This window comes from Pseudoliparis swirei, chromosome 9 (genome assembly GCF_029220125.1).
Source record: "Pseudoliparis swirei isolate HS2019 ecotype Mariana Trench chromosome 9, NWPU_hadal_v1, whole genome shotgun sequence".
Classification (NCBI taxonomy): Eukaryota; Metazoa; Chordata; class Actinopteri; order Perciformes; family Liparidae; genus Pseudoliparis; species Pseudoliparis swirei.
This window is the reverse complement of record NC_079396.1, coordinates 6,597,539-6,624,387: the sequence shown is the minus strand read 5'-3', so window position 1 is coordinate 6,624,387 and position 26,849 is coordinate 6,597,539. Positions and strand designations below refer to the sequence as shown.

At 43.6% G+C, this 26,849-nt stretch overlaps 1 protein-coding gene across 2 annotated transcripts in view; it reads left to right on the top strand.

Moving 5' to 3' along the window:
- The window catches only part of LOC130199828 (vitamin D3 receptor A), a 73,916-nt gene extending 55,459 nt beyond the window's left edge, over positions 1-18,457 (top strand). Inside the window, exons 4-11 of one of the 2 annotated variants that reach the window (XM_056423636.1) lie at positions 1,011-1,141; positions 9,264-9,448; positions 11,774-11,873; positions 12,945-13,122; positions 16,025-16,176; positions 16,790-16,906; positions 17,218-17,462; positions 17,598-18,457. In XM_056423636.1, coding sequence (XP_056279611.1) covers positions 1,011-1,141; positions 9,264-9,448; positions 11,774-11,873; positions 12,945-13,122; positions 16,025-16,176; positions 16,790-16,906; positions 17,218-17,462; positions 17,598-17,615 — 1,126 coding nt within the window. In that variant the 3' untranslated portion in view covers positions 17,616-18,457. Of the gene's footprint in view, positions 1-1,010; positions 1,142-9,263; positions 9,449-11,773; positions 11,874-12,944; positions 13,123-16,024; positions 16,177-16,789; positions 16,907-17,217 lie in introns of both variants that reach the window. The other variant, XM_056423637.1, reaches the window with a different exon arrangement.
- The last annotated feature ends 8,392 nt before the right edge of the window (positions 18,458-26,849 follow it).

The following is a 26,849-nucleotide window of genomic DNA, read 5'->3' as shown; positions in this document are numbered from 1 at the left end:
TACAGGACTGTCTCAGAAAATTAGAATATTGTGATAAAGTTCTTTATTTTCTGTAATGCAATTAAAAAAACAAAAATGTCATGCATTCTGGATTCATTACAAATCAACTGAAATATTGCAAGCCTTTTATTCTTTTAATATTGCTGATTATGGCTTACAGCTTAAGAAAACTCTAAAATCCTATCTCATAAAATTTTAATATTTCCTCAGACCAAGTAAAAAAAAGATTTATAACAGCTGAGTGTTTGTCAAGGCTCAGGAAACCCTTGCAGGTGTTTCGAGTTAATTAGACAATTCAAGTGATTTGTTTAATACCCTACTAGTATACTTTTTCATGATATTCTAATATTTAGAGATAGGATATTTGAGTTTTCTTAAGCTGTAAGCCATAATCAGCAATAAATCAGAATAAAAGGCTTGCAATATTTCAGTTGATTTGTAATGAATCCAGAATGCATGACATTTTTGTTTTTTTAATTGCATTACAGAAAATAAAGAACTTCATCACAATATTCTAATTTTCTGAGACAGTCCTGTATATGTATATAGTATATATATATATATTTATATATACAAAAATTTAAAAATATAGTATATATATATATATACATATGTATATTTTTGTGTGTGTGTATATATATATATATATATATATATGTGTGTATGTATACTGTAGATGGAGCTGTATAGTGTGTATTTATAGGGACATGTATATGTATGTATGTATATGGACATGTATAGTGTGTATATATATATGGACATGTATATGTATGTATACATGTATAGTGTGTATATATATGGACAATGTATATGTATGTACATGGATATGTATGTATAAATGGACATATATTTCAGAGTTTAGCAGTCTTTTTTTACATTCTAAAATACATACGTCACATTTATAATGAACAAGTCATTTTTATATTGAAAGTTGTATTATCATCAATGTGCAGTGGAACATTTGAACCACCCCTGGTTGCTAAACAAGTGATGGATGTGCTCTCCTCCAGACGCAGTATGAAGCGCAAAGCCGCCTTCACCTGTCCTTTCAACGGGAGCTGCACCATCACCAAGGACAACCGGCGTCACTGCCAGGCCTGTCGTCTCAAACGCTGCGTCGACATCGGCATGATGAAAGAGTGTGAGTACACTTTCTTTCTTTCTTTCTTCTCCCTGACCTCCGACGGTCGAGCAATACTGCGACTGATCTCAAAGTCTCAGCTCGGGCCGGAGGTGAGAAGACGAGCTGCAAGCATTTTTAGTCTCAACCGTTTTTCTGTTTTTCTGTTTCTCTTTTCTTTTTTGAATTTTTTTTCTTCTTTATCTCGTATTGCAATGCGTTGTAAACTGATGAGATGATTTGACTTGATTCCAATGCAGTTTCTCTCCTAGTTTTCTCAAGGTAAAGTGGCAGTAAAAACTTAAGACATATCTAGTAATGTCTAGAACAGATTACATTCACATCTCACCTCATAGACAGATATGTTCACGTGCTAAAAGAAAATGTGTTTTAACTGCTAACCAGATTACATAACTGGCCTGATTAAGGCTGTTTTGCAGTTTGCACATACAGTAGGTCAGATTTCTTGAAGGTTGATACTTACATAATAAAGCACTCTGCCTCCGGTTGACATCCTTTTGATGTAATATTAATTTAGCCACGTGCAGCTGCTTCTGATGCTGCTTTGGGTTCAGGGCTATAGCTTGAAGACCTGCAGCCGTTGCTACACGAACTACAGTTAACTCTGCATTCACTGTTTTCACCTACTGTTGCATTTTTGTTGCACTTGACCAGCGATGCATATTTTAGCATATAGTCAGAGGAGTGCAACCTACTGTCCGGTTTGATTAGTGGTCGTGTCTGGCTTGCATACATCCAGGAATAAATGCAATGCATTATTTAGAATCAACCCATAAAAATCTATTTTTCAACATTGCTGTGTTATTGATGCACGTAATTACACTATTATCCTCACTATTGCAGTTCTGTTATTCACTGACAGTATTGACTTTAATAGCCTTCTCTCTCACAGAACAGCTCAATACATTTGTTTTCAGATGTTCCAGCTGCTTGGACACATACACTGGTTCCCTGCTCGCATCACAGGGGACCAGTAGAATTGATGGCAGGGTGTAAATTGATCTGATGTGAGACGAAGAGGCGGTCAATATGGTTATACATAAGGCAGCCTGTACCATATGGCAAACCCGGGCTTGGGTCAAATACAAGCTGCAAAATAATAGTACGTGTGTTTTTTAATCCTGCTTTTAAAGGCAGAAGATGCAGGTTTCCATCACCAGTGCCGTTTCGGGTAAATTACGACACCTCGATCAATAGCGTCCGACTGGATGGCAATTGCATTTGTGTTGCATCTCAGTTCGACACGGTTAAACTCACCATGTTGGTTATTCATGCGCCACCAGGCCGCAAGCAGTAGCCGTGGTGAGGGGAGACTGAGACGTCGCCTCGCGCTGCGTTAACGCGGAATGACACGTTGTCACAACCGATTCTCAGCGTGCTTCCTCATAGCAGGGCCGCGAGACGGCACACACTCGGGATTCAGCGAACCAATGGGACGCAGCAGCGCCTCAGCGTACCCGTGACAAGTCGGAGAAGACAAGGGGAGAATGAGAGAGAGGGAATGAGGGAATAAGGGAAGGAAGGAAGTCGGGGGTTTAAAGTCCTGCGCAACAATGACTTTTTTCTTTAAAGGGACGCACAATGATCTGGCCCACATTTCGTTTCACAAACTGTGTGTGTGGGTGTGTGGGTGTGTGTGTGAGACGGGGCTGATGCAGGGTTCAGACTGCCGATAACCTCGGTGCTGATCACAAATAGCCACATGACATTGGAGTGTCTGTGTTGAGAGAGAAGAACGCGCGGGAGGAACAGGACTTATCAGAATGAAACGCTCTCTTTGTTTCTCACGGTCAGCATTCAGGTTTTATGGGGGCGGGGTGAAGGAAGTCCACTGTGCTCACTGAGTGTTGCAGCTGCCCTGCTTGTATCCCCCCCCCCCCCCCTCACAGTGTATGTCGGACACTGCCTGTGCAAAACTCCAACCTTCTGCAGGAATAAGCCAGTTTTTTTTAGGAATGTTGCGTTAATGCCAACTGCGACGACGGAATCGTTCCAGGGCCGCGCGGCAAATCACGTTGGGACATTAAAAGCAGAAATTCGCATTATTAACTCCGGCTCGGTTACCACCACAGTCGTGGAGGGACATGAGCGAGTCAAATCGTTATCCAGCACTACACATCCAGAGGTTATCCACCAGGAGGCTTTAGAAAAAAACTGAACAAACCCCACACACGTTCCTGTATTAATCATTCATACACGTGGTTTTGTACGGGGCGACTATGGGTGAGTGGGTAGCAGGTCCGTCTTTCCATCAGGGGGTTGGAGGTTCAATCCCCGCCCTAGTCGATGTGTCCTTGAGCAAGACACTTAACCCTGAGTTGCTCCCTGTAGCTGCTCTACAGTGAATGAATGGAACTACTGTAAGTCGCTTTGGATAAAAGCGTCAGCCAAATGACATGTAATGTACGGCTTTGAGCAAATCAGTACACATTTTAATTAAAAAGAATATGACTCAGTATTGAAGAAAAGGTGCTGGCATGACTGCAGTTGGCACGCACGTTTGTTAAATCGTACTTTGCCCTGATGTGAAATCGATTTCCGTTCAAATCACATTTCTGGGGACATTTTAAGAAAGATGTCATTATGTAAAGTTGACCAGAGGCATTAAGATTGACTTTTTTAGGATGTATTTATGAATTGTTATTATATGTCAATTCTTTAATGCGAGATGGTATCAGTTTCTGTCTGTTTTTGTGGGTATGTGTTAGCCTCTCTCCTTATAGGCAGCTTTGTCCCTGCTTCGTGTGTGTGTATTTGTGTGTTTGTGTGTGTGTGTGTGTGTGTGTGTTCCAATTACAGGAGAGTTTTCTGAAATGTTTTAGCCTTTTTAGATGATTGAATTCCCGCCCTCTCTGTCTCTCGGTAGCAAAAGCTTCTCCTGCGCTCACTGCCCTCCATTTGTCTCTCCTAATTTGTATTCTTCGTCCTCTCTCCCGAGTCTTTTGTTTTCTGTCTCTTTGACAACCTTTACACCGGCATTACCATAAGTGCCAGATGCTAAATTTATAGTTGGATAGACTTGTCAAATGGCCGTGTATATGCAGCACAAAAACAAAACAAAAAGTATTTGTCTCCCAGACTTTAGCTTTTAAAGCATTGCCATCCATAAAGAGTTGTTGATAATCAGGAAAGCAGAAAGTTATTCTGCATATTTCTACTCACTTTTACTATATTAGTTTTTAGCAGTAATTCAACCAGTGAAAGAATTGCGACTGAAGAAAAGCGGAAAAAAGGCATACTTGATATACTTGATTGTTCTCAGAACATATCTTTGTGTCTTCACTGCCATCATATGCACTTCTATCATCCACTATTGGTAGAGATGCTGAATTATTGGCTGGTTATAGAAAATGTATATTGTTACTTCTTATTTTGCTCTTGCAAAATTATAGCCGGTGACTTTTTGTCTGATAATATGGAGGCAAATTGATCTTATTGACTTAATGAGTGCAGCATCTCCACAGTTTAGCGTTCTGCCAATAAACACAAAAGAAGAACAAGCATACAGGTTTGTTTTTTATTATTTCCATGTACTACAATCACTTTTACGATTCAGAGCTGTTGTTTCTGTCGTGAGGTATCACAGTGATGTTGGTTAAATGTTGTTGTCTCAGAGCGTTGGAATATTAAATCATCTGTTTTTGCACAACACGTTCTTACCCTCAGGGGAGCATTAGACTTAGGTCATGAAAAAAAAAAATTTAATTCAAAAAGTGTTTGCTATCTTATCGCCGTGGGCCATGAGAAGCAGGTCAATAACGGTTATGGATATTGAGCATGGAAGGGGGGGGAGAAACAAATCTACTGGCTACTGGTAAGTCTTTTGGCCGGACTCTGCATGCGTGGGCGTCCTGACGCCCGACTGGCCTGGATTCACCTCGTGTAGCATCACACTCCCAGGCCAGCGGTGGAGAAAATTATTGGCCACACACCAAATCCAGCTTGATGCGTATCACACCGAATCTGAGGGGAGTCCATTGTGTTTCAACCGGTCAGTCGGCTGGTTAATGAGTAAGCCCGCTGTGTACCTCTGGCCTCCGCTACAATGAGACTGCCTTTCTCCAAACTCTCTCTCTGTCTCTGTCTCTTTTTGTCTCTGCCCTTCTTCCCATCTCGCTTTTCTTTGCTCGTCCATGCCACCGCATCCAATCAGTCACTTTCCAAAACAGCAAACTCTCTTTTGGTTCGCTGCCAAGCGCTGTCGGGGTGGTCAAGATGTCCTTCGATGGTCTGTTGTTTCTCTCTGGGTAGACCCCGGCCTTAATGATGCCGTCCTGGCTGAGGACCGACTGGTCCAATCATGTCCCCGGCCTCAGAATAGCTGCTACGACAGGCCGGTGCCAAACTTTGCCCAAACTGTGCCTATTCATCAGCGGGCTTTCTCGCTACATGCCCTCGGTCAGCCTCACCGCGGAGGAGTTGTTCTCGGTCGTCGGCTCCTGGCGCGGGATTGGGTGGACATGGGAGCGGAGCCAAAGCTTAATTAACGACCGTTGTGTTCAAAGAGATGAAAGCCAAGTGAATCTTTTGGTTAGCTAAGCAGTTGGATTCATTGAGTTTGCCTTTTTAAGCCTGTGTAGCCAAACTGTTGTTGTTGTTGTTGTTGTTGTCTGCTTCACCACATTACGCGGTTACGTAACGCCACTCCTGTGGTTGCAATTCAGGGCGCAATCACAGAAAATCCCCTTCCGATCTAGTTGTTTACAGCTTCCAGCCAAACAACCAGTTTTCAGTATGAGGTGCATGATCTGGACACATCCGCGCCGTATCCCTGGTCTCTCAAATTAGCAGTTACTGTAAAGTATGTAGTTATTTGGTCTATTTATTTATGTGATATGTACTCGTCATTTCCGGGGCCAAAGTATGGACCAACATTTCTGAATTGACCGGTTAGGACTAGCTTCAGATAAACCATTTAGAAACTGCAGTAGTAACAGACAAAATACATTAAAAAGTACATTTAGAGGAGGGGGTTTCCACGGCAGACGACACAAACAAGGTCCCTACCTCTTCAGAGTGGTACACGCCATATGGCGCCTGTGAACCTAAACGAATGGCTTCATTCGATGGTGCTTATTCCAACGCTGGTTTGGTACGAATAGTGAGAGTCTCTGTTGCTGCCAGGCGGCCGGGGCATATGTGTGAGTATTGTGACCTCGTGGCTCCGGGCCTTTCTCTCTCTGGCGGTCGTGACGTCTGTCCGTCTGCACGGTCGAGTGATCAGTCACTTTGGCAGAGAGTCAAAGGGATTACACGGGCATTCGGGGGTCAGCGCGCGACTCCACCAGTGAGTGCAGTGTCCCACCAAGCCGGGCCTCTAGCCCCAGATGGCGTAAACATTCTGACTATAAAAAGTGCCGCGTGTCTAAAGTCTGCACAGTTTGTTCCCTGTGGGCTATATTTAGGGCGCCAAACTTTACAGAAGAAGCAAAAGCTGTGCTGTGTGTAAATAACATGCTAGACATCAAAAACGGGACATGGGGATTAGCAAATAGTGTGCATCCTTTTTATTTGTTGGGGTTCAGTGGTAAATACTTGCTCTGAACACAAACATGTGCAGTTCTCCTAGTGTGTTAATTAATTCTGCAGTCTTTTGCACAGTTTCCTATTTATACACACGTGTGTGTATGTGGGTGTGTATGTGTGTCTATATATATATATATTTCCACATCTGAATTTAGAATTCAGCACCTTCTAATAATTAATTATGTATTCCATGTGCTGGTGGGTGGGTGTGTTCTTTCAGCTTGTTCCTTTTCATAATGAGCATAAACAAACACGTATTTTGCACAGCTTCCATTTCATGACATCTATAATCCAATAACTCGAATGAAACAATGACTGTGATGTAATGTCAACATGTGTTTCACGTTAAGTAATAAAACGCCTCTCTCTGCGAAGCACACCGACGAGAAATGTAACACAGAAGGATTTCTTTCAGACCACCTCATTACAGATGTCACATTCGCACATGGAGCATTAGAGCTGCCTGTTTTTCATCTTTATAAAAATCTCTTCAGACACAGCGTGTATTCCGGGGTTTCCGGTTTCACACCACGAGTGGCCGCCATGCAACACGCATTCCAGATGTTGGGTCAATCGGTATGTTTCCGAGAGGTGCCTTTAAAAAAAAAAGGAAACAAATATTCTACGGCAGAAATTGTGTGTCGGATTTAGTGTTGGAGTGTTGACATGGCCTCTCCCACGACAACAGTTTGAAACGGAGCAACCAGACTAATGGCATCTGCCTTGTTTAGGCTGGCTAGATCCCGGGGGGGGGGGGGGTAAATAACGGCCATATAGAGAGACTTCCAGGGACTCGACACTGTGACTTTAAATGGAAATTTGTAGAAAGCCAAAAGATTTGAGGTGCTGTTGCCTTTCTGCTACGTTCATCCACTCAGTCGTACAATATTCATTCTTTATGTATCGGAGTGCATCGGGGGTTTTTAAAGCCAATGGAGACGGGAGAGAATCTGTTGCAATCAGTGATAAATAACGAGTAATGTAATGCTTTAAGACATGTGGATGTGGCCCGCAATCCCAGGCATTCCCTAAAGATCCTCTCATTGAGTCAAAAGCTAAGAGAGTCGCTCCAACAGGATGTCTAATCCATTCTGCACCACCGGCCACTCGGCCTGCAGCCTCCTCTCCCGCAGCATCAATAAGGCAGAAGGCACTTTCACATCCGCATGAACAGGCAGGCGACACGACGGGCCCGTTCTGCGTGCCGAGCTCAGCCGTAAGGTTCATGAAACCTGAGATGGAAATATTTGGAGCTTACTTTACAGCCCCATCACCTTGTTTTGAAAGCAAACTTTATGTAACACGTGGTACCAGTAGTACTTTATTTATTTTTTAAAGTCATAATCCCAACTTTTTAATTCCTGCTATTGCAGCCAGTTCAGGCAATATTTTCGGATATGAACATTCTCGGATTGAGGGGACAAGATGGCGTTTCAAAATGTCTTGACTCCTCCAAAGTGTTGTTACATACGCTTTTTTCTTTCAGTATTTCTTTTTTCTTCTTGAAACTCATCACAATAAAGGGAAAAGAACAAAACAACCTTATAATAATAATAATAATACCCAAACAATTAAATGAACAAGATGTTCAAGTACCTATGTTGATTAAAGGTACCACCAAAATTAATATAACAAAAAACGCTACCCCATAAAGGGGAAAATAACCTTCTTTAAAATCGTAATGTAGTTTAAATACCTTAAAGAGAACAAGCAGAAACTTAATTGTGGCATAAAACATCTTGCATTCTGTCTCCTGGCAATCAGGGGGCGACGACTCCGGTTGCAAAAAGAAGTCGGATTGTATAGAACGCTATGAAAATGACTCCTACTATATTTATTCCCTCAACAAACATTGTAAAATGTGTTTATGTATTTTTCATTACAGAGAGATGTTTATTTCATCATAAATGATGGTGCCGTTTCGAGTCGCGCACACCATAAAGCAGAGTATGCTGTGGGGTGTGGCTACCTTGTGATTGACAGGTCACTCACCACCACAGCATTGTCTGGTCTCTGAGAGTCAGCTCTGTTTTTTTAACTTCAACACTTCCACTTTGTCTTTTTAGTTCACTAAAGTTAATTGTGACATTTTGTCACTTAAACCCGTCTTATTCAGCTGTACTTGGCTCCGAAACTACAGGTTTCAAAACAGCAGTCTATGTGACCAAACAACAACAACAACAACACACCTGAAGTTCCTCCACTAACGACTGTTACTTGAGTTCTCTCCTGTGCGTGACGGTGTGGTGTCGCTACGCTCCGTCTGCCACCTGTGTGTTTACTTTCACGCAGATGTATTACGCCTTGTGATACTGTGGGTGTTAATGGAGCTTTCTTTTTGATTACATCTAAAGAGTTGTTTGCTATGTTCTGTCTTTTTTCTTTTTTTTGTTGGTATTCCATCATCAGGTCATTTGCCCAAGCCCATCTCACCTGGAGGAATTTATTTGTTGATGTTTGGAGAGTTTGTACATTTGTTTAATGGTAATCCTAACCCTTTTTTGTCATTGTTTCTTTGGTCAGTATTTGTGAATGCTGATTTGTGCGTATGCCGGGGAGTTTCTGAATTCATCCTGCGTTCCATCCTCTTTTACAGTCATCCTGACCGACGAGGAGGTTCAGAGGAAGAAGGACATGATAATGAAGAGGAAAGAGGAGGAGGCAGCCCGAGAGGCGATGAGGCCACGTCTGAACGAGGAGCAGTCCCAGATCATCTCCAGTCTGGTGGAGGCTCACCACAAGACCTACGATGCCTCCTATTCCGACTTCTCCCGCTTCAGGGTGAGTCCAGCACAACGTTTCCTCCTCCACCACAACCGCATTCAATTTTAATTTATCATCTGCGCAGCCAAAATCACTTTGTTGTCCACCATAAATATGGGTGCAGCGGGTCATGATGTCATCCAACGGAAGGGAGGGTTCGCCGAAGCGTCGGCATCGGACCATAACACTACATTTCCCAGTCAAACGCTAATTGATACAGAAGCAGCTTTTCTCTCAACTCAAGCTTCGTACAGCACACGGCCAGTTTAAGGTATCAGCCTGCCACCCCCAAAAAAACTAAATTCCTTGGAGATTGAATGCTTCAGAACTGAGCAACAACAAGAAAGTGAACCCATCTGCTCTGCTTTGCCACATAACAGGCCTCGGCCTTCTCCCTTTGATTGTGTGTCCATTACTGTAATTGGCAGCAGTATAAAGTATGTATCTGTCCGTACTTAATTTATTCCCATGCCACTAAGAATTATTGAATCTCTTTGGCTGGATCAGCTTTTAGTGACTGGACACTTTCACCTGTGGCTGTAAACTGGAAGCAGGGACGGCAACAGTGTGTAACACCCTGTTCTGTTTCTCCTGTGTTCCGTGTCTCCTGTGTCTCCTCTGTGTCTTCTCTGTCTTAATTGTTTAATTCCCTGCACCTGCCCTCAGCCACTCTTGTCTCGTTACTGTCTGATGTCGTACACCTGTGTTTCCCCCCCTATATATTGTCGTCTATGGTTCCGTGTCCTTTTCCCGTCGTCCTGTCCATGTTCCTGCCTGCTTCGACCTGCCTGCCCTGACCGACGATCCTCTGCCTGCCCCTTTTGGACCTTGTTTATTTTGCAACTGTTTTGCCTCATTAAAGAGTGCTTTTTGTTATTTATATTGTGTCCAGCCTGTCTCTCTGCGCCTGAGCCTCACCCCGTCACAAGGACCTGACACAGTGAGGCTGAGCCAAACATCTCGGAGCTCGCCTTATTTCGCGTGTTTGGAGTTTGCCTAAATCTCCACGTGCAGACCAGGCTTACGTATACGGGACCCTTTGTAGACCTTGTGGTACTCCTGTGTTCAAAACCGGTCAGCCTTGCTAGCCCCTTCCTGTTTAACTACACAACTATTCTGAGGCTCAGAAACGGTATTTTATATGTTAAACAAAGGGATCAAAATGTGTTGTGTGTGTAAAATTAAAGTCCTTAATTAGGGCTTAATACATACTTCAGTTTGCAATCTGATCAACGTTTCTTTTCTGGGTTTTTTTTGGTCAATATCAGTATAAAATTGGCAATGGGATCACTAGAGGCGACTGTGGGTCAGTAGTCAGTGATTAGCAGGCGTGTCTATTGATCAGGGGGTTAGTGGTTCAATCCCCGCCCTACTCGATGTGTCCTAGAGCAAGACACTTAACCCTGAATTGCTCCCTGTAGCTGTGTATGAATGTAACTTGCTTTGGATAAAAGCGTTAGCTAAATGACCTGTAATGTAATTACTCCATCTAGTATCATATATTGCGCCAGGGGTATAAAGTGTGTGGGGTGGCTGTTTCCTTCCCCTCTGCTTCTGGCTTTGAACTCCGGCTTCATTTTGTTCTCAACGACACACCAGTGTAGTTTAGTTTAGTGTTTGCGTCTTGCATCGCTGTGACAAAAACCACCTCGCGCAAAAATATAAAGCGCCTCTCATGGTGCCTGTAGCCGCAGTCGTATTGACTTCAGGCCAAGACGTCAGCTACCGTCGCCCGCGTGTGATGTTTAAATTAGTAACGAGAGACCCCAAAGGCGCAGGTCTTTCCCCACTTTACAAGCTTGTTACTGTCAGACGACGTTCCCCCAGCCGAACACAACAGCTGGGTCGTCCAGAAGGAGGCCGCAGACGGGATGGAACGTCTCGAAACGCGCTTCCCTTTCTCTGTTTGATCTAGCACACACTGCAGACAGACACTGAGTTGTTTTTACAGACTGAGAACCGTTCCAAGAAAAAGCACTCCATCACAGTCGAGCAGTCTTCAGAAGCGATTAGCAATTGTTTCCTTAAGATAAATAAACTGAATGAGAACATGACGATGGCCACAAACTGAGAGTTTCCATGAAAAACACCCGTCGTCGTTGCTTCTCGGGGAACTTTAAACTCGAACCTCCGTGTGAACAAAGAAATAATCCACATGGTTTTATGGCACCCCCTCAAAGAAGGTATCGGTTATCACAGCTGAACAACAGGACTTCCTTAAACCCCAAATCCTGTTTGAATACAGTACAATAAGCACGGACGAGCCCCAGCGGGGCATTGAGTTGTGAATATATTCTGCTGCTATATGAATATGTGTGTGTGTGTTTCTCTGTGTTTTCACAGCCTCCGGTTCGCGAGGGACCAGTAACACGTAGTGCCAGCAGAGCGGCCTCCCTTCACTCTTTGTCCGATGCCTCCTCTGACTCATTCAACCACTCAACCGGTGAGAGTCTTCCTCCTCCTCCTCCTCCTCCTCCTCCTCCTCCTCCTGCTCCTGCTCTCGTCATTGTTCGTTTTCATGCTTCAGGGTTATCTCCACCAAGGACACAATTGTGAAGAACTCTGTTCACGTCGAAGGAACAGGCTCCTGGAACAGAATTATGGAACAGAATCATCGAACAGAATTATGGAACAGAATCATCGAACAGAATTATGGAACAGAATCATCGAACAGAATTATGGAACAGGCTCAAAGCTTAGCAGAGCACACGAGTAAAAAAAAAAAAAAAAGGAAGTTGGTTCATGAATGACTTTAACCATATTATATATAATGATAATGTAAAGTTGTTATTACTATTATTAGGGCCCGATCACTGAATTATTCAGAGGACCTTTTTTTCTTAAAATGTTTGTTATTATTATTTAGATTTGCGGTCAGAACAATCAAAAGACCGTAGTTAGAAAAGCTTTGAGGTGTCATCAAACAACGTGGATGTGGTGTGGAGACAACAAAAAAGCCACTTGCACCCTCCCCCCCCCCCCCTCCCCGTTGTCACCTTTTTCACCCCTCATGAGTTTGCAGGTATGATTATTACTATCCTATAGCTTTGATGGATGGGAAGTGGTTCTTATTTTATGTTGTTTATTGTCAATATAACCGCATGTCCACGGGTCTTTAAAAGTCTGAAATGGATGGCTTTACAACTGCCTTTCATACAAACATGATAATTTCTTTATGTTAAGTTAATTTGCATCTAGGTTTTGTTTTAATGTAGATCTAGAAAGGTTTTTTGTGTGTTGATTTTATTTCTAAAATTATAGCTTCATTAGAGCCGTCAGTCGTCCCAAGGTAGAAGCTTATGGAAATGCCAATAAAGTAATAAACTACTTATTTTGCCAGTTTTTCTCTTTAAAAAAACAAACATTTTCTTACCTCCTGTTTAACCTCTCGCTGGCTCTTTTGCTCTTTCTGTGTGTTCAAAATGCCTCATTTAATCCCTTCCTTACTCCCCCCCCACCCTCCTTGCTTCCTTCCCCAGTGCTCATCTTGTCTCCTCATCTTCTTCTCAAACAGAGTCCGTGGACACCAAGATGAACTTCAGCAGCATGTTGATGATGTACCAGGACGGCGCCAGCAGTCCCGACTCCAACGAGGAGGACACAAAGCTGTCTATGCTTCCCCACCTGGCTGACCTGGTGTCCTACAGCATCCAGAAGGTCATCGGCTTCGCCAAGATGATCCCCGGCTTCAGGTACAAACCCGACGCACAAGAAGGAATACTCAGCAGTGGGGGCTGTCCCGGATAACTTGACAAATGCAATGTAGGCCATGTTCTGTAGGATAGCGGCAGAGTGGATCTAACACAGTGTCAGTCAGCATCATCGTATCAACCGACCACGAGACCGGCTGCTTTAAGCCGCATAAAAACATGAAGCAGCGCTAACAAACTATATTACCTTGCTTGACACTCAAACATACTAGTGTACATGTGTCCAGCCTGTTGCCCACCTTACCAAGGTAACGGTGCGTCCTTGTAACTGTCCTTGGTGCTGAGGAAAACAATACCAATCCTTCAGAACTCTGAAATCGACATGTTTCCACAAAGCCTGTCGAAAGCCTGTCCTCATATTTCACGAAGGAGTCACTCCGAAGAAGTCCTCAATTTGAATAAAGGGAGTAATTTAATCTCTTTTTTTTCTTATTCATTTGACTCTCGAACTGCGGCAAGAAACAATTGGACCGCAGTGTAAATTATGTTTTTGGAAGGCTGTATGCCAACGAATATGGATTGAGTATGTTGTTTGCTAAAATCATGTTGAGAATGTTGTAATTGATTATGTCTATGAATCTATATTTGATCTGTATCTGATACTGTGCAGAAACACCTGCATAAAAAACCCACTAAATAATAGCTTAACATTCATTTAGAATCATTCACAATATATAAACAAATGCCAACTGTTTGACCATGTTTTATACATTTTAATCAACAGAAGTATGAATAAGTTAATTAAAATATAGATTAAAATAATTAAAAATAATAAGTAATTAATTGATAATTAATTGGTCAAAATAACCTGCTTGTTTCAAACCTAATCAGAGCTGCAGAAGCTGACCTTCACCGTTGATTAGTTCAGAAGGGTTCTCACAGAGATATGCAAGATATACGTTATTATCCTGCCGGTGCCTTTCATCATCATCATCTGGCCATGTTGAAAATGAATCCGTATGAACCCGGCGGCTTTCCGCCGCTTTACCGATTTCTGGTAATCATTTGTTGAAACTCTGCGACCGGTAGCGCTCACAGACTCATCCCCCGAGTGAGCTCCTCAGCGACTGCGGAGCACATGGATCTGCCCGCCCACGTTTAATGCGGTGAACATTGTTGGGTAGCGCGAGATTCTATTATCACTCTCAAACAAACAAGCGCTTCCAGGAAACGCCGGAACAGGCTGTGGGCTTTATAAGTTCATAAATGTATGCAAGAGCAGAGGGGAGCCATGCGGGTGCGCATTATGCATGCCCGTTTGTATGTTCTGAAGCCGGACAATAATTGTTGACGTGCCGGCTTTTCATTTACCTCCATTTTACTCCTGCTGCTCACCTCGCTGTGGAGCCGAGTATCAGCCGTGTGTAGTATTTCCCACGGGAGCATCGAGTCCGGGATGACATCGTTCCCCCTGGAGCTCTAAGCGTCGACCTCAGGGCATCCCTGGGCGCTGATTTGTGAAGCGCTTCTTAAAAGTGTTTACCTTCTCGATGAGTACATTCTGGGTAACGCTATCATACAACTACATTTGAGGTGGAAATTCAGGATCCGAAATGGCTCACACGTTTATGCCACACAGGAACAACAAAAATGCACACTGTTTTATTTTGCCTGATTATGCTACAATCGTGAACAACACATCTGCTTGTCCTGGTAAAAATTTTAATTTTTTAAAATTCTTTTCGTTCAGGTCTTAAAGCCTTTTCATACATCAATACCTTTTTATTTTGTTTTGAATTTGTACTTTCACACGGAACAGGAATATTAACTTAATTAACCATTTCAACCTTGATAAAGGCCGCGCAGGACAGATCCACTCATCTGTTATTGCCTTTCACAATAAAAGACACAAGTACAGTACATTAAGTACTGTACGCAACCGTTTACCAGAGGGAACTCAAATTCACACCGAATATTTTGCTCAATGGGAACTCCACACAACAATTTACCTCAGACAGACTACCAGATGTTGCTCTGGGTCTAATTAGTGGATAACAGCTTGAAAGAAGGGAACGAACCAATGGGCACATTTTACTTTCATCAGAAAACGCCCTTTCCATGTATAGTGGTGACGCTTGATGGCCTTCCTCAAGTCACACCTGCTTCTGTCAGTTTCTGGAGATACACACACACACACACACACACACACTGTATTTACAGTCAATATTAAATATAACATAAGGGGCTCTGCATGTGCACTGTGCTTGTTTGCGTGTGTGCTTTTATGGCCACACAAAGCCTGGGGCTGGAGACTGTTGCTACAGTAACCATGCAATACATTAATACATTCATTGTGCTTATAAGCCCCCCTCCACCCACCCAACACCACACACACACATTTACGCGTCTGTGGTTAGGTAGAACCTTCTGACTGTTATCTGTCGTAAATGGATTTCGCCACGTGGATAATTGAAATCAGATGTAAAAAAAGGGCGAATTGCACTTTTGTGACCGGACCTTGAGGAGATGGCGGTTGCAAATGATGCACAATCACTGCAGTCAGCTGCCGCAAATGTTTTCAGTCTGTGTTATTTCCCACACATTGCCCGCCTGGATGTGTAAAGAGACCTGGATGAAGCCCTATGAACGTTGCTCCGTGGCGCATGAAGCCAAAAAGGTTTGACTTTCGGATTATAATAATCAGATAAAATGAGCCGGGTCCTCCACATCCATGGGGCAAGCACAGCAGGGTTCCCTTGAACCCCCCGTCCCCCTTTTTCTTTTTCTTTTGCTTTGGGCTTGAACCAAGCCCATCTATAAGAGAGCTCAGAATGTTCAGAAGACAGAAATACGGCTGTCCCGGTCATTGGTTGGATTCGATGCAGATTTCTTGTTCCTAATTTTGTGGAAAAAAACATCAAATTCTAAAATGTGTGTGTTGCAGAGAACTGACGGCAGAAGACCAGATCGCTCTGCTGAAGTCCAGTGCCATTGAGATCATCATGCTGCGTTCAAACCAGTCGTTCAGTCTGGAGGACATGTCCTGGAGCTGCGGGGGGGCGGACTTCAAATACTGCATCAACGACGTCACAAAGGGTCGGTCTCATCTCAAAGAAACCACGAGAAAACAACCTTGTTTTTTAAAATTTGCGTTTCATCCGCAGAATTGGTACTTAAAGACGTAAGCAGCGTGTTTAGACTGCGCACGCACAGGCCTCGATTATTGATGACGCATCCCTCTCAACACACACACACATCTCTTCTTGTTGTTCAACTACACACTCTGTGATCGGGATAATGATGCTGTTTATTTTTGTAATTTTTTTTTCTTCTCCCACTTTATATAACGATGCCTCACATGATCACACACACACACACACACACACACACAGTACTTTTCTATGCACACTTGCACCAGACTGTGAGGTTTGGACTTCAGGTATTTTCATGGATGCCAGAAAGCAGCCGCAAACGCACACTTAACACTCTGCACTTTGAATCACTCACACGTGCAGGCCAGGAAGTAGCGCTCTCTGTTCGCAATGTATACAAACACGAGGGTCATGACTCTCCCTTGAAGCCCACCGCTGTGTGACGTGTGTTCTTCATGTATAAATCGGTTTAGAAACAGCCTCCCTTAGCGGAAGAAGACACTGCCGCCCGGCTCCGCAGCGCTAACGGTATGTTCCCGTGTCGCCCTCCACCGCAGCGGGTCACACTCTGGATCTGTTGGAGCCGCTGGTGAAGTTCCAGGTCGGCCTGAAGAAACTGAGCCTGCACGAGGAGGAACACGTGCTGCTCATGGCCATCTGCCTGCTCTCCCCAGGTACTGCTCGTGTTGTGTGCTTCCATTTGTGTGTACACAGTGTTCAGTTCACGGCGTTCTTTTTCACGATGTGAACACATTCGAGTAAAACGCTGACGGAGTTCATACAAGAAATGTGTGTTTGGTTTCATCGTTTCGGTATTTTGTTCTTTTAGTGGCATGGGTGCCTTCAAAATGAAGTTGAGGAAGTTACCCCACGCTGTAATAAGTGTAACAATCTGCATGTCTATAGACCCGGATGACCGTCCACCACGATAAACGCTCCTGACTGAATCCCCCCCTCCCCTCCCCCATCCCTTCTCCGACGGCAGACCGCCCCGGCGTCCAGGACCACGGGCGCATCGAGCAGCTCCAGGACCACATGTCGGAGACGCTGCAGGCCTACATCCAGGTGAACCACCCCGACGGGCGCCTCCTCTACGCCAAGATGATCCAGAAGCTGGCCGACCTGCGCAGCCTGAACGAGGAGCACTCCAAGCAGTACCGCTCGCTCTCCTTCCAGCCCGAGCACAGCTTGCAGCTCACCCCGCTGGTGCTGGAGGTGTTCGGCAGCGAGGTATCATAGTGGAGGAGGAGGTGGAGGAGGAGGCGGTGGTGCTGTGCTCGCATGCACACACACACAGAACACACATACACATAAACACACACACACACACACACACTGATAACCAACCCTTTCCGCCTCCCCCAGAGAGAACCCCAGCCCTGATACACCTGGACGTGAGGGAGAGAAATGGATAATCGCAGAGTTGGATGTTTAGCTTCACCTCTTTATCATCATCTCCCCGTCGTCCTGCTCGCGACCTCGAAGTGGCAAGGCTCAGATGCCCGGACTTATGGACTCAGTACACCTCAATATGCTCTCGGATAACCAGATTGTATTTTAAAGCTTTGGATTGGCAACACAGCGCCGCATAACATGAGGCAGACACCTAGCGACAGACTAACAAGCCTCCCGATCCCCAAGCTCTTCCCATCAGCGCCTCCCCCCCCCCACCCCCGGACACCCCCGCTAGATTCTTGCCATTTTTCCAACCCCACAGTGAAGACAGCTTGATGGATGTGACGGCCGCGCGTGCGTCCCTTCGACCATTCCCCCCCCCCCCCCCCCCAGGACATTGTTCAGTGCTCACGTCATCCTCAGTGACTGATGGGAACAGATACACAGATTCACCACGCGGGCCCTCGTGGGCTGGAGAGCGACGTTAGTACGATCGCGTTCGGTGGCTCTAAACTCCTGTCGGCGGGCAGAGAATTCAACCTGTACTAAACACCAGCCTGGCCAGTAAGCTCACGATGACGCAGTTTCACAACGAACTGGCTGCTTCGCCCCCACCCTCCTCCCCCGTGTGTGTCTGTGCATGTTTTTAAAGAGAGGTCTCGGATGGTCGGCCGAAGCGCAGAAGGAGGTTTAAGTAAAAACGGTGAGGTGAGATTTGAAGGGACGAGTAAAAGGAGGTGGGAGAGACGGAGGGATGTGCTGCGGTGGGAATTCCCTGTTCACGAGAAAAAAGGGAATTTCACAAAACAAGAATGTATGTATAATGCTATATAAATATAAATGATATGTATAAGCTGATATATATATACTTATATATATACGTATATATATATATGAATATATATATACTTATATATATACACATATATATGTATATATAAATGTGTATATATATATATTCATATATATAAATATATATTCACATACATATATAAGTATGTATATTTAATACTTTTATATATATATATATATATACATATGTGTGTATATATTTAAGAAAGTGAAACACGGTTGCTTCTGTGGAAGCAAATAGTTCTGAGTGTTGTATAATGTAGAGGACTTGAAGGACCCTCCTCAGTCGTGTGTGTGTGAGTGTGCGTCATCTTTCAAAAGGCAAATGCGAGCGTACACACAGACACACACACACAAGAGAGCGATGAGAAGTGTGTTAAGAGTCCTTCTATTTGTGTGACGTATGTACAGTATATGAGAATATTGATGGACCACAAGGGGGTGTGTGCAGGCGCAGGGCCGAGGGCTTTAGTGCAGGGAAGCACACATCTTTTTCTTTCTTTCTTTTCTTTTTTTTTGTCTCTGGGACCTGTGAATTTTGTAGACTGACACATGCAAACACATCATCATGTTTCGTGGATAGTGACTATCCAAAAATCTACATTTTTTATTTCCGGCTGGTTAGATTGCTGCTAAGACAGTTAGGGATAAATAGTTGGGTCGAAAAACCAACTGCCGGCTGTCTGCCTCAGGGAAACGTTTGTCTGGTGATGTTGTGTACTTGGTGTTTATGGTGTATGTGGCGTAAGCTTACAATCATAACACAGAGATTGTTTTAGTTTTTAGTTCTTTATTTTTTTAGCTCCAGTCATCACTGATTTCTAATCATGCTAAATAACAGCGTAAGTAAGCTAAAAGTGTCATGTTTTTTTGCGATAACGATTACTCCCAGATTTGTCATTCCAAAACGGTTGTAAAACTCCTCACATGACACGGTGCTCATCATTGCACCTTCACATTGAGCCGGCTAAAATACAGTGTGTTAAAACATGGAGTGATTAATATCAGCCTGAATTTGTAACCTTGTTTTTTCTTGTGTGAATAATCTACAGGCGGTAGGAATGTAGTGTTTTAAGAATGAATTCCTTGAGATGTTCTCAACAGCAGGGCAGTTAGAACGTTATAAAACAAGGACAGAGAACTTTTTCACATCAAATCTAAAAAAATCACGCATCATACTTTTCGGTTTGTTTTTGTCACATCTATATCATTTCAACACCAGCCACATAATCGAGGTTTAGGATGTTCCTCTCCATCATCACTACTCAACCACAGCTCCTCTCAGCCGCGGGCCTGCATCACCCCCTTGTGGACAAACTCTGTAAATACCACTTGCTAAGTCTGTACATAGTTTAGAGGTTAATGTAGACAAAAATACTAAGATAGTTCAGTTGTTGATGGCGAGATGCTCTTGGAGATACGGCACTATATGCAATCGGGAGACGGACTCGTAACGCTGTGTTGAACCCGGATGGGCAGAGGGTGGCGCTCCTGGTCCGGGGGCTGAGTTGCTTCAACAAGATCGGCCGCAACGGCTTATTTTGGGGTCGTTTTTTTCCCCCTACAAATTCTGATTCATCCCACGTAATCATTCCAACTGGTTGAGTCTCTTGAAATTTAGTGTGAGAGTTTGGAGGCACCCAGCAACTCTGTGTCTCTGGACCAGGACGCGTCCTCTCTGTCCGCTCCCGAGCTTATGGATGTACATATTTTCTCTTTCTAAAGTCTATCGATAAGCTTTTCGACAATTATACGGTATATTCAGAATATTTTCTTTTTTTTGGGGGGGGATTGAAAATCTTGTAGTTTTTTCTTTTGTGTTTCTTTTCAAGATTATCAATATGTGTCCGATTTCGCTGTCTCCTGCTAGCGCTTTGCTTAGCCGAGAGGAGGCCTGCTGGACTCCTGGAGGCCTGCTGGACTCCTGGAGCCTTGTCCTTGTGCAAACTGGACAAGCTCCACCTCCTTCGTTCCCTTGATTTCAAGCGAGCAAAAAGGGAATAGCCCCCTTTCTTTTCTTTTCTTTTTTTTTTTACGATAGATGCGGCTCCGCTTTCTTGTTTGGACCAGGAAGGGACACTGGCACTCACTCTCCTTCCTCTTTTTTTCCTCTGGAATAAAAACAACAACAAAAAAGACATCGCCGCCTTGTTTCACCCGGAGCTGCCCGCTCAAGGGGAAAGGAAACAACGTGGAGATGAAAACTCGTCTCATTTGTCGATGGAAAATACAGAGAATCTTTTTTTTTTAAACGGCTTCATCTGCTTTTCCAGAAGCGGGACGTCAAACAATCACGTAATCGTGGACTAACACTGCCTCGACCGACTTACGCAGGATTTAGCCAATGGCAAACTATCGCATTCTACTTCTTCTTCTTCTTCTTCAGCCTATTATTACAGCAGGATTACTCTTCATAGCTTTAACCCGGCAGCCGCTCAGGGCCTGCTCTCGGACAACTGTGGCGCACCAAGGGCTGATGGGAGTCTGACGTTTAGTGAAACTGCTGCTGTGGATTTGGATCGTGTCATTTCACTGTGGGAGAGAGAGAGAGAGAGAGACAATGCAGGTATTGCCTCCTTTATTTTGGTCCCGTGTTGACCCATAAAGCCCTTTGGACTGGACCTCCAGAAGACTAGAACGTGTAGACAGGATCTCGGTGCACGGAGGACGGCGTGGCAGAGCGACCGACGCGGCGTCGCCTCCGGAACCCCAAAGTGTGTCGTGAGTCGTCGTTAGAGATGGAAGAACTGGACTTTTTTTTCTCTTTCTTTTTTTCTTTTACATTCAACATCTACATCCGTCAGGGGGCGGGGGGGGGGGGGCACTCTCAGGGCCCCCTTCACTCCTCCCCTCAACCCAGGTCAGCAGCTCCACCTCAGTCGCCTTACTTTTGGAAACCTCACACTCAGCACCTCAATCATTTACAGGAAGACTTTTTCACAACAGCCTTTAAGGGAACCAAACATAAACTCAAGCAACACACACACACACATCTCTCTCCTCAGCAACCTTTGCAGTGTTTCTTTTTATTCCTCTTTTCTTTCTTCTTTATGTTGGAACGTACAGGGAACTAGTTGCCAGCAGTATAAAGAAGAGAAATGTCCGTCAGAATCCTCTCGCCAGTAGACCCGTCAGTGTCCGAGTGGATCCCAATGTTTCTACGTGTCAACCGCCGCTTCACTCGCGCGGCCCTCATCTGCCTCGCCGAGTGTTTCCTGTTGTCTCTCCGTCTCTGCAAACAGATGACGTGCCGCTCTAAGCTCTGGCGCTGCGTTCAACAACACATACTACCTCATTTATAGCCGCAGCAGTTTATTTTAATACTAAGTCAGAAGTTTTTTGTGTGTATGTGTACGGCAAAATTCCGTATCTCTCTTCTTTTTTTTAAAATGCTGGATTTTATTTTACCTCAAATCTCAAAACAAGTCAGTAAATCAGAGGCATCCCTAGCATCACGTACACTACCGTTCAAAAGTTTGGGGTCATCCAGACAATTTCGTGTCTTCCATGAAAACTCACTTTTATTTATCAAATGAATTGAAAATTGAATAGAAAATATAGTCAAGACATTGACAAGGTTAGAAATAATGATTAATATTTGAAGTATTAATTTTGTTCTTCAAACTTCAAGCTCAAAGGAAGGCCAGTTGTATAGCTTATATCACCAGCATAACTGTTTTCAGCTGTGCTAACATAATTGCACAAGGGTTTTCTAATCAGACATTAGTCTTCTAAGGTGATTAGCAAACACAATGTACCATTAGAACACTGGAGTGATAGTTGATGGAAATGGGCCTCTATACACCTCTGGAGATATTTCATTAGAAACCAGACGTTTCCACCTAGAATAGTCATTTACCACATTAACAATGTATAGTGTGTATTTTTGATTCATGTTATCTTTATTGAAAAAACAGTGCTTTTCTTTGCAAAATAAAGACATTTCTCAGTGACCCCAAACTTTTGAACGGTAGTGTACGTGTTTGAAAAAGCCCACGTTCAGAAAGCAGCCAAATCAGAGTTGGAGGTAAACGAATAGCTCAAAAATAAATGTTTGAATAGCAAAACTAAATAAGCAGAACCTACGTACAGATAGTGTGTTCTTCTTCTCCTCAACCCTCTGCCTTCTTCATCGGACTCCTCTGAGCTCTGGTACTGAACCCTCCTCCGCTCATCCTCTCAGCTTTCAGGTGCACCGGGCCTTCGGGACTATATATGCTGTCAGCGCCTTTTTTCAGTGAACACGACTCATCACACCGACCGACGAATCACGTTTCAGCTCACGGCATCCGGTTCATTTCAGGTCTGAAGAGGTGTTTGATATTCAGCTGCGCGGATCTTATCTGTCTCGCGGCCTTTTGGGAAAAAGGATGAAGGAAAAGTGACACCCATTCTGTCTTCTGACTGGTGGCAAAGAGAGAAAAGGTCTTCAAAAGAGGATGCTTATTGGTCGATTAATGTTTACACTTGGACTAACTGCACCCTGGTACATGTTTCAAAATCAAAGGACTGAATATGGAACTTTCCTCCCGTCGTAACGGAAGGATTCAAGAGCGCCATCTGCTGCTCAGAGTGCATTCCTCTGCTACCTCTTTAAATATGTGCTTACACACACACACGGGCCAACATGCACTCACTCACATTTGTGTGCACTTATTTATCCTTCACCAGCAGATTGTTTGCCATTGATGCACTTGTGTTTTGTCTCTAAAATGCTCTGCAAACTGTGTGATGTCTAGGGGAAAAAATGGTTTGTTTCCATCTTTATTTTTCTTCTTTGGAAAAAAGAATTACTAAAAAAAACAACTCTAATCTATATAGCAAAGTCCTGGGCTAGCCAGGTGGGTTAGAAGAAGGAAAAAACCCCGATTGAACATGAATTCATCCAGTGCATATAGAACGTCTCGTGTCTTTTGAGAAGAAAAGTAAACTAAAATGCACATATTGCTCAGCTCAGTTGTACCTTGGTGTGCCTCGAACCCACCGCCTTATTTTGGGACTATCAGGGGTTTAAAACCAAAACACAGGACGATCTGCTTCTGCATCGCGGACCGTTTTCATTTAGCTACGGGAAGGGATGTTTTTCCCTCTTTGGATCCACACACATGTGCGTTGCGTCAATGGTTGCATCGAGTCGGTGGCGTCGCTCGTGGGAGGCGCGCGGCCGCTCGTCCTCTCGTTTCATTCTGTACTTTTAATTTATTCCCCTTGGCTGATTTTATTTCAGTGACAGTCGGCACTTATAATGAATTAAATGATTTAAATGTTGCGTCAGAAAATCTTGATTGTTGTGTAACAGAGTCCCTTTTATTGATGTTAATATAATTTGATTTGACTTAATTTAAGCTTTTAGTTTGATTTCATTTCTTTTAAAGAATGTCCTGCAGACTGTGAACTCATCATGAACTGTTCTCATCATTAGGAGAGCTAAAGAAAAATAGAAAAGTGTAAAATTGTAGTTTGATCTCATGCAAAGTCCCAACATAAGTACCCTGACCTTCACTCATGCAGTAAAACTCACCAGACCTCAGTGCTTCTCGCAAAAAACGTGTCTTTTCAACATTTACCATTGCCATGGCATCGACAGATACAATAAATAGTGTTATTCATACAGTACCTTAACCAACGTCTCTCTTTATGGTCAAAATCACCACCTGTTTCTTTTTTCTTTTCTTTTCTGAGTGTTGCTCTTTTCTTTTTGCTCTTCTTGTCTTTGAAGTGTATACATTGTGCTTTGATTACATGCATTGTGTGTAGTAAAAAATACTGATAATATTTTGGGGAAATCACAAATAAAACAGCTGTACATAATGATGCAAAGATATTCCTGGTGTTCCTGTTTGTCTTTTTTGGAAATGTCAGTAGAGGGCGGTGACATGCTGCTGCATCGAAACCCGTTGAGTCAAGTGAACTTTAAGTAACTAGTTATGGATCCATCTGTTCATTATGTCGTCTATCGTGGCTTCTTTCAACGCAATTTGAAATTTCAAAGCCCAAGCAGCCATATTCGAGCTGCTTGTTTAGTCCGACCTGCAGTCCAAAACTCATATATACGTCTACGTCTTGCACTGATATAATCAAACTGCTATCTAACTGACCAGGAGACAAAGAGAACCGGCAAATATTCACTTGTTCAGGGAATTACATCAATTATTCATCAAATATCAAATAACTACTCGAGCACTGGGACAGGGCAACCCTCTGCTAAAGTGAAAAATAATACTTATATCTGATCCGTGACTCGAATCCGCTCCAAAACTTAAGGGGTTCTTCCCTGGACAATGTTACATCCTTCTTCTAGGTTTCATGCGGCTGAGACACACACACACACACACACAGAGCTGAATTCATAACCTCCTTGGCTAAGGTAATAATAATTGTTTTGGCTCTAAATCACCTATTTACAAATCTGTAGCCAAATCGTAATTATTATATTTCACTTGCAACATTTCTAAATGCAGAACATATTTCAAGGTGTGTGTGTGCGTGTACGTGTGGTTTCTTTAGTCATACAAATTAGAAGGGTTTTCTATTTTTCAATTAAACAAATAAATTGTAAGCCAACTGCAAACAATTTTACATTTCCAGCAACTTGTTCTCGTCAAATATGACTAACCTCAGTGTTCAATAATGCACCATTTAGCAGAAATTAATGGAGTATGTAATAAAATAGTCAAACTGTTTAATCTCAGAGCCAATGTGTTCACTAAGCATGAAGTCAAACAGACACATAAGGACATCGGGGCACCAGGATTGGGCCTGAGGAAGAATAATGCTACCAAATATTCTCTCATTCAGAATTCAGCTGCTCTTTAACTATTTGTATTGACGTAATGTCAAACACAAAGTGTTCTAGGTATCACAAGAGGACTAAGGAGATGAGAAGGAAACACGCACATGTTCTGCTGCAGCTTATGTTTATTTGTATGTCTTTTCTCAAATTGCAGAGTGTTTCTACGTCTTGCACTGATTACTTTAACAATGTCAGGCCCCCAGACATCCATCAACGTATATGCAAAACTGCAGCAGCTCCCTTTGGGTTTTTTTTTTCTTTGCGCACTGGTTGAGTATTTACTATTTAACAAAAATGAATGACTTCCTGAAACCTTATTCAAGTTGATTGTCAATGTCCAGAACAAGAGCTGTAAAGCTGCGACTACCTTACGTTGCAGTAATCCTTCCAGGGGTCTCTTTGATACACAGAGCAACCCGGGGCCGGCACACTTCGGCCGCCTGAGAGTTATTCCCCAGACCGTCACATGACCCCGGGTCTGCGCAGCCGCAGACGGAGGACGGAGCGTCCGGCGAGAGCCGAGCCAAACATCGTTAGGACCGTTTCCTCCCGCGGGAGCGCCGCATGGAAGACAGCGCACACGGAGACGTGTGGACGTCCTGGAAGGAGAGAGAAAAATGGCGCGGGGGGGGGGGGGGGCGTCGACACTTTTTTGCACTCATTGCGGTGCTCTTAATTAGTGCTTCTCCCATATCAGGCCCCACCCCTCCATCCATGTGTTAGACGAGGACGGTGTTGTTGTTGTTACTGTTCGTGCTTTAGAGAATAAGAGTTCCTCGTCAGTGCGCGAACAATAAAGTATTCCTTCGAGAACGTCAACCTGTCCCCGTGCCGTGAGAAAGTCACACGTACTGAAACGTTACAATATCATATAATATAATCTGAATAAATCCGATTCTGATTCTGATTCTGATCAAACCACCGGGGCGGCTTTAGCTCAGTGGGGTAAGAGGGCCGTCCTTCAACCGCAAGGTCGTGGGTTCGATCCCCGCTCTCCCCATTAGCTGCAAGTCGAAGTGTCCTTGAGCAAGGCACTGAACCCCCAGTTGCTTCCCGGGCGCTTCACCGCAGCCCACTGCTCCTTAATAACTAAGGATGGGTTAAATGCAGAGAACTAATTTCCCCTTGGGGATTAATAAAAGTGTATATTTATTTATTATTTTATTATTTATTACAGTATCTCTTTTTTTCAGAATTTTAAATCCTCTGGAGTCTGGAACCTCAACGGGCCACTAAAACTATCCACTGTAATCCACCATTTGACTTAAATAATCTGTATACAAGATTCAGAGAACTAATATAGCAGCAAGTTATATCGAGTTAATTGGGTTAATTGATGACTAGATTTCCAATAGGTGTGATTGTGAGGGTGACGGGTCTCTCTGGTCTCTATGCCACTGCAATCATCCAGGTGAGCACTGCGTATGCCGTCAGCACCGAGTTGAGAGTTGTGTGGAGCTAATGGATACGCTCTGAATTCGTAATTGAGCTCTTTTTAAGTTATTAAAGGATGAGGAGTGATTCTAAGTTGTTCTCACTATCAATAAACCCACCCGAAGAGACTGAAACCAACAACT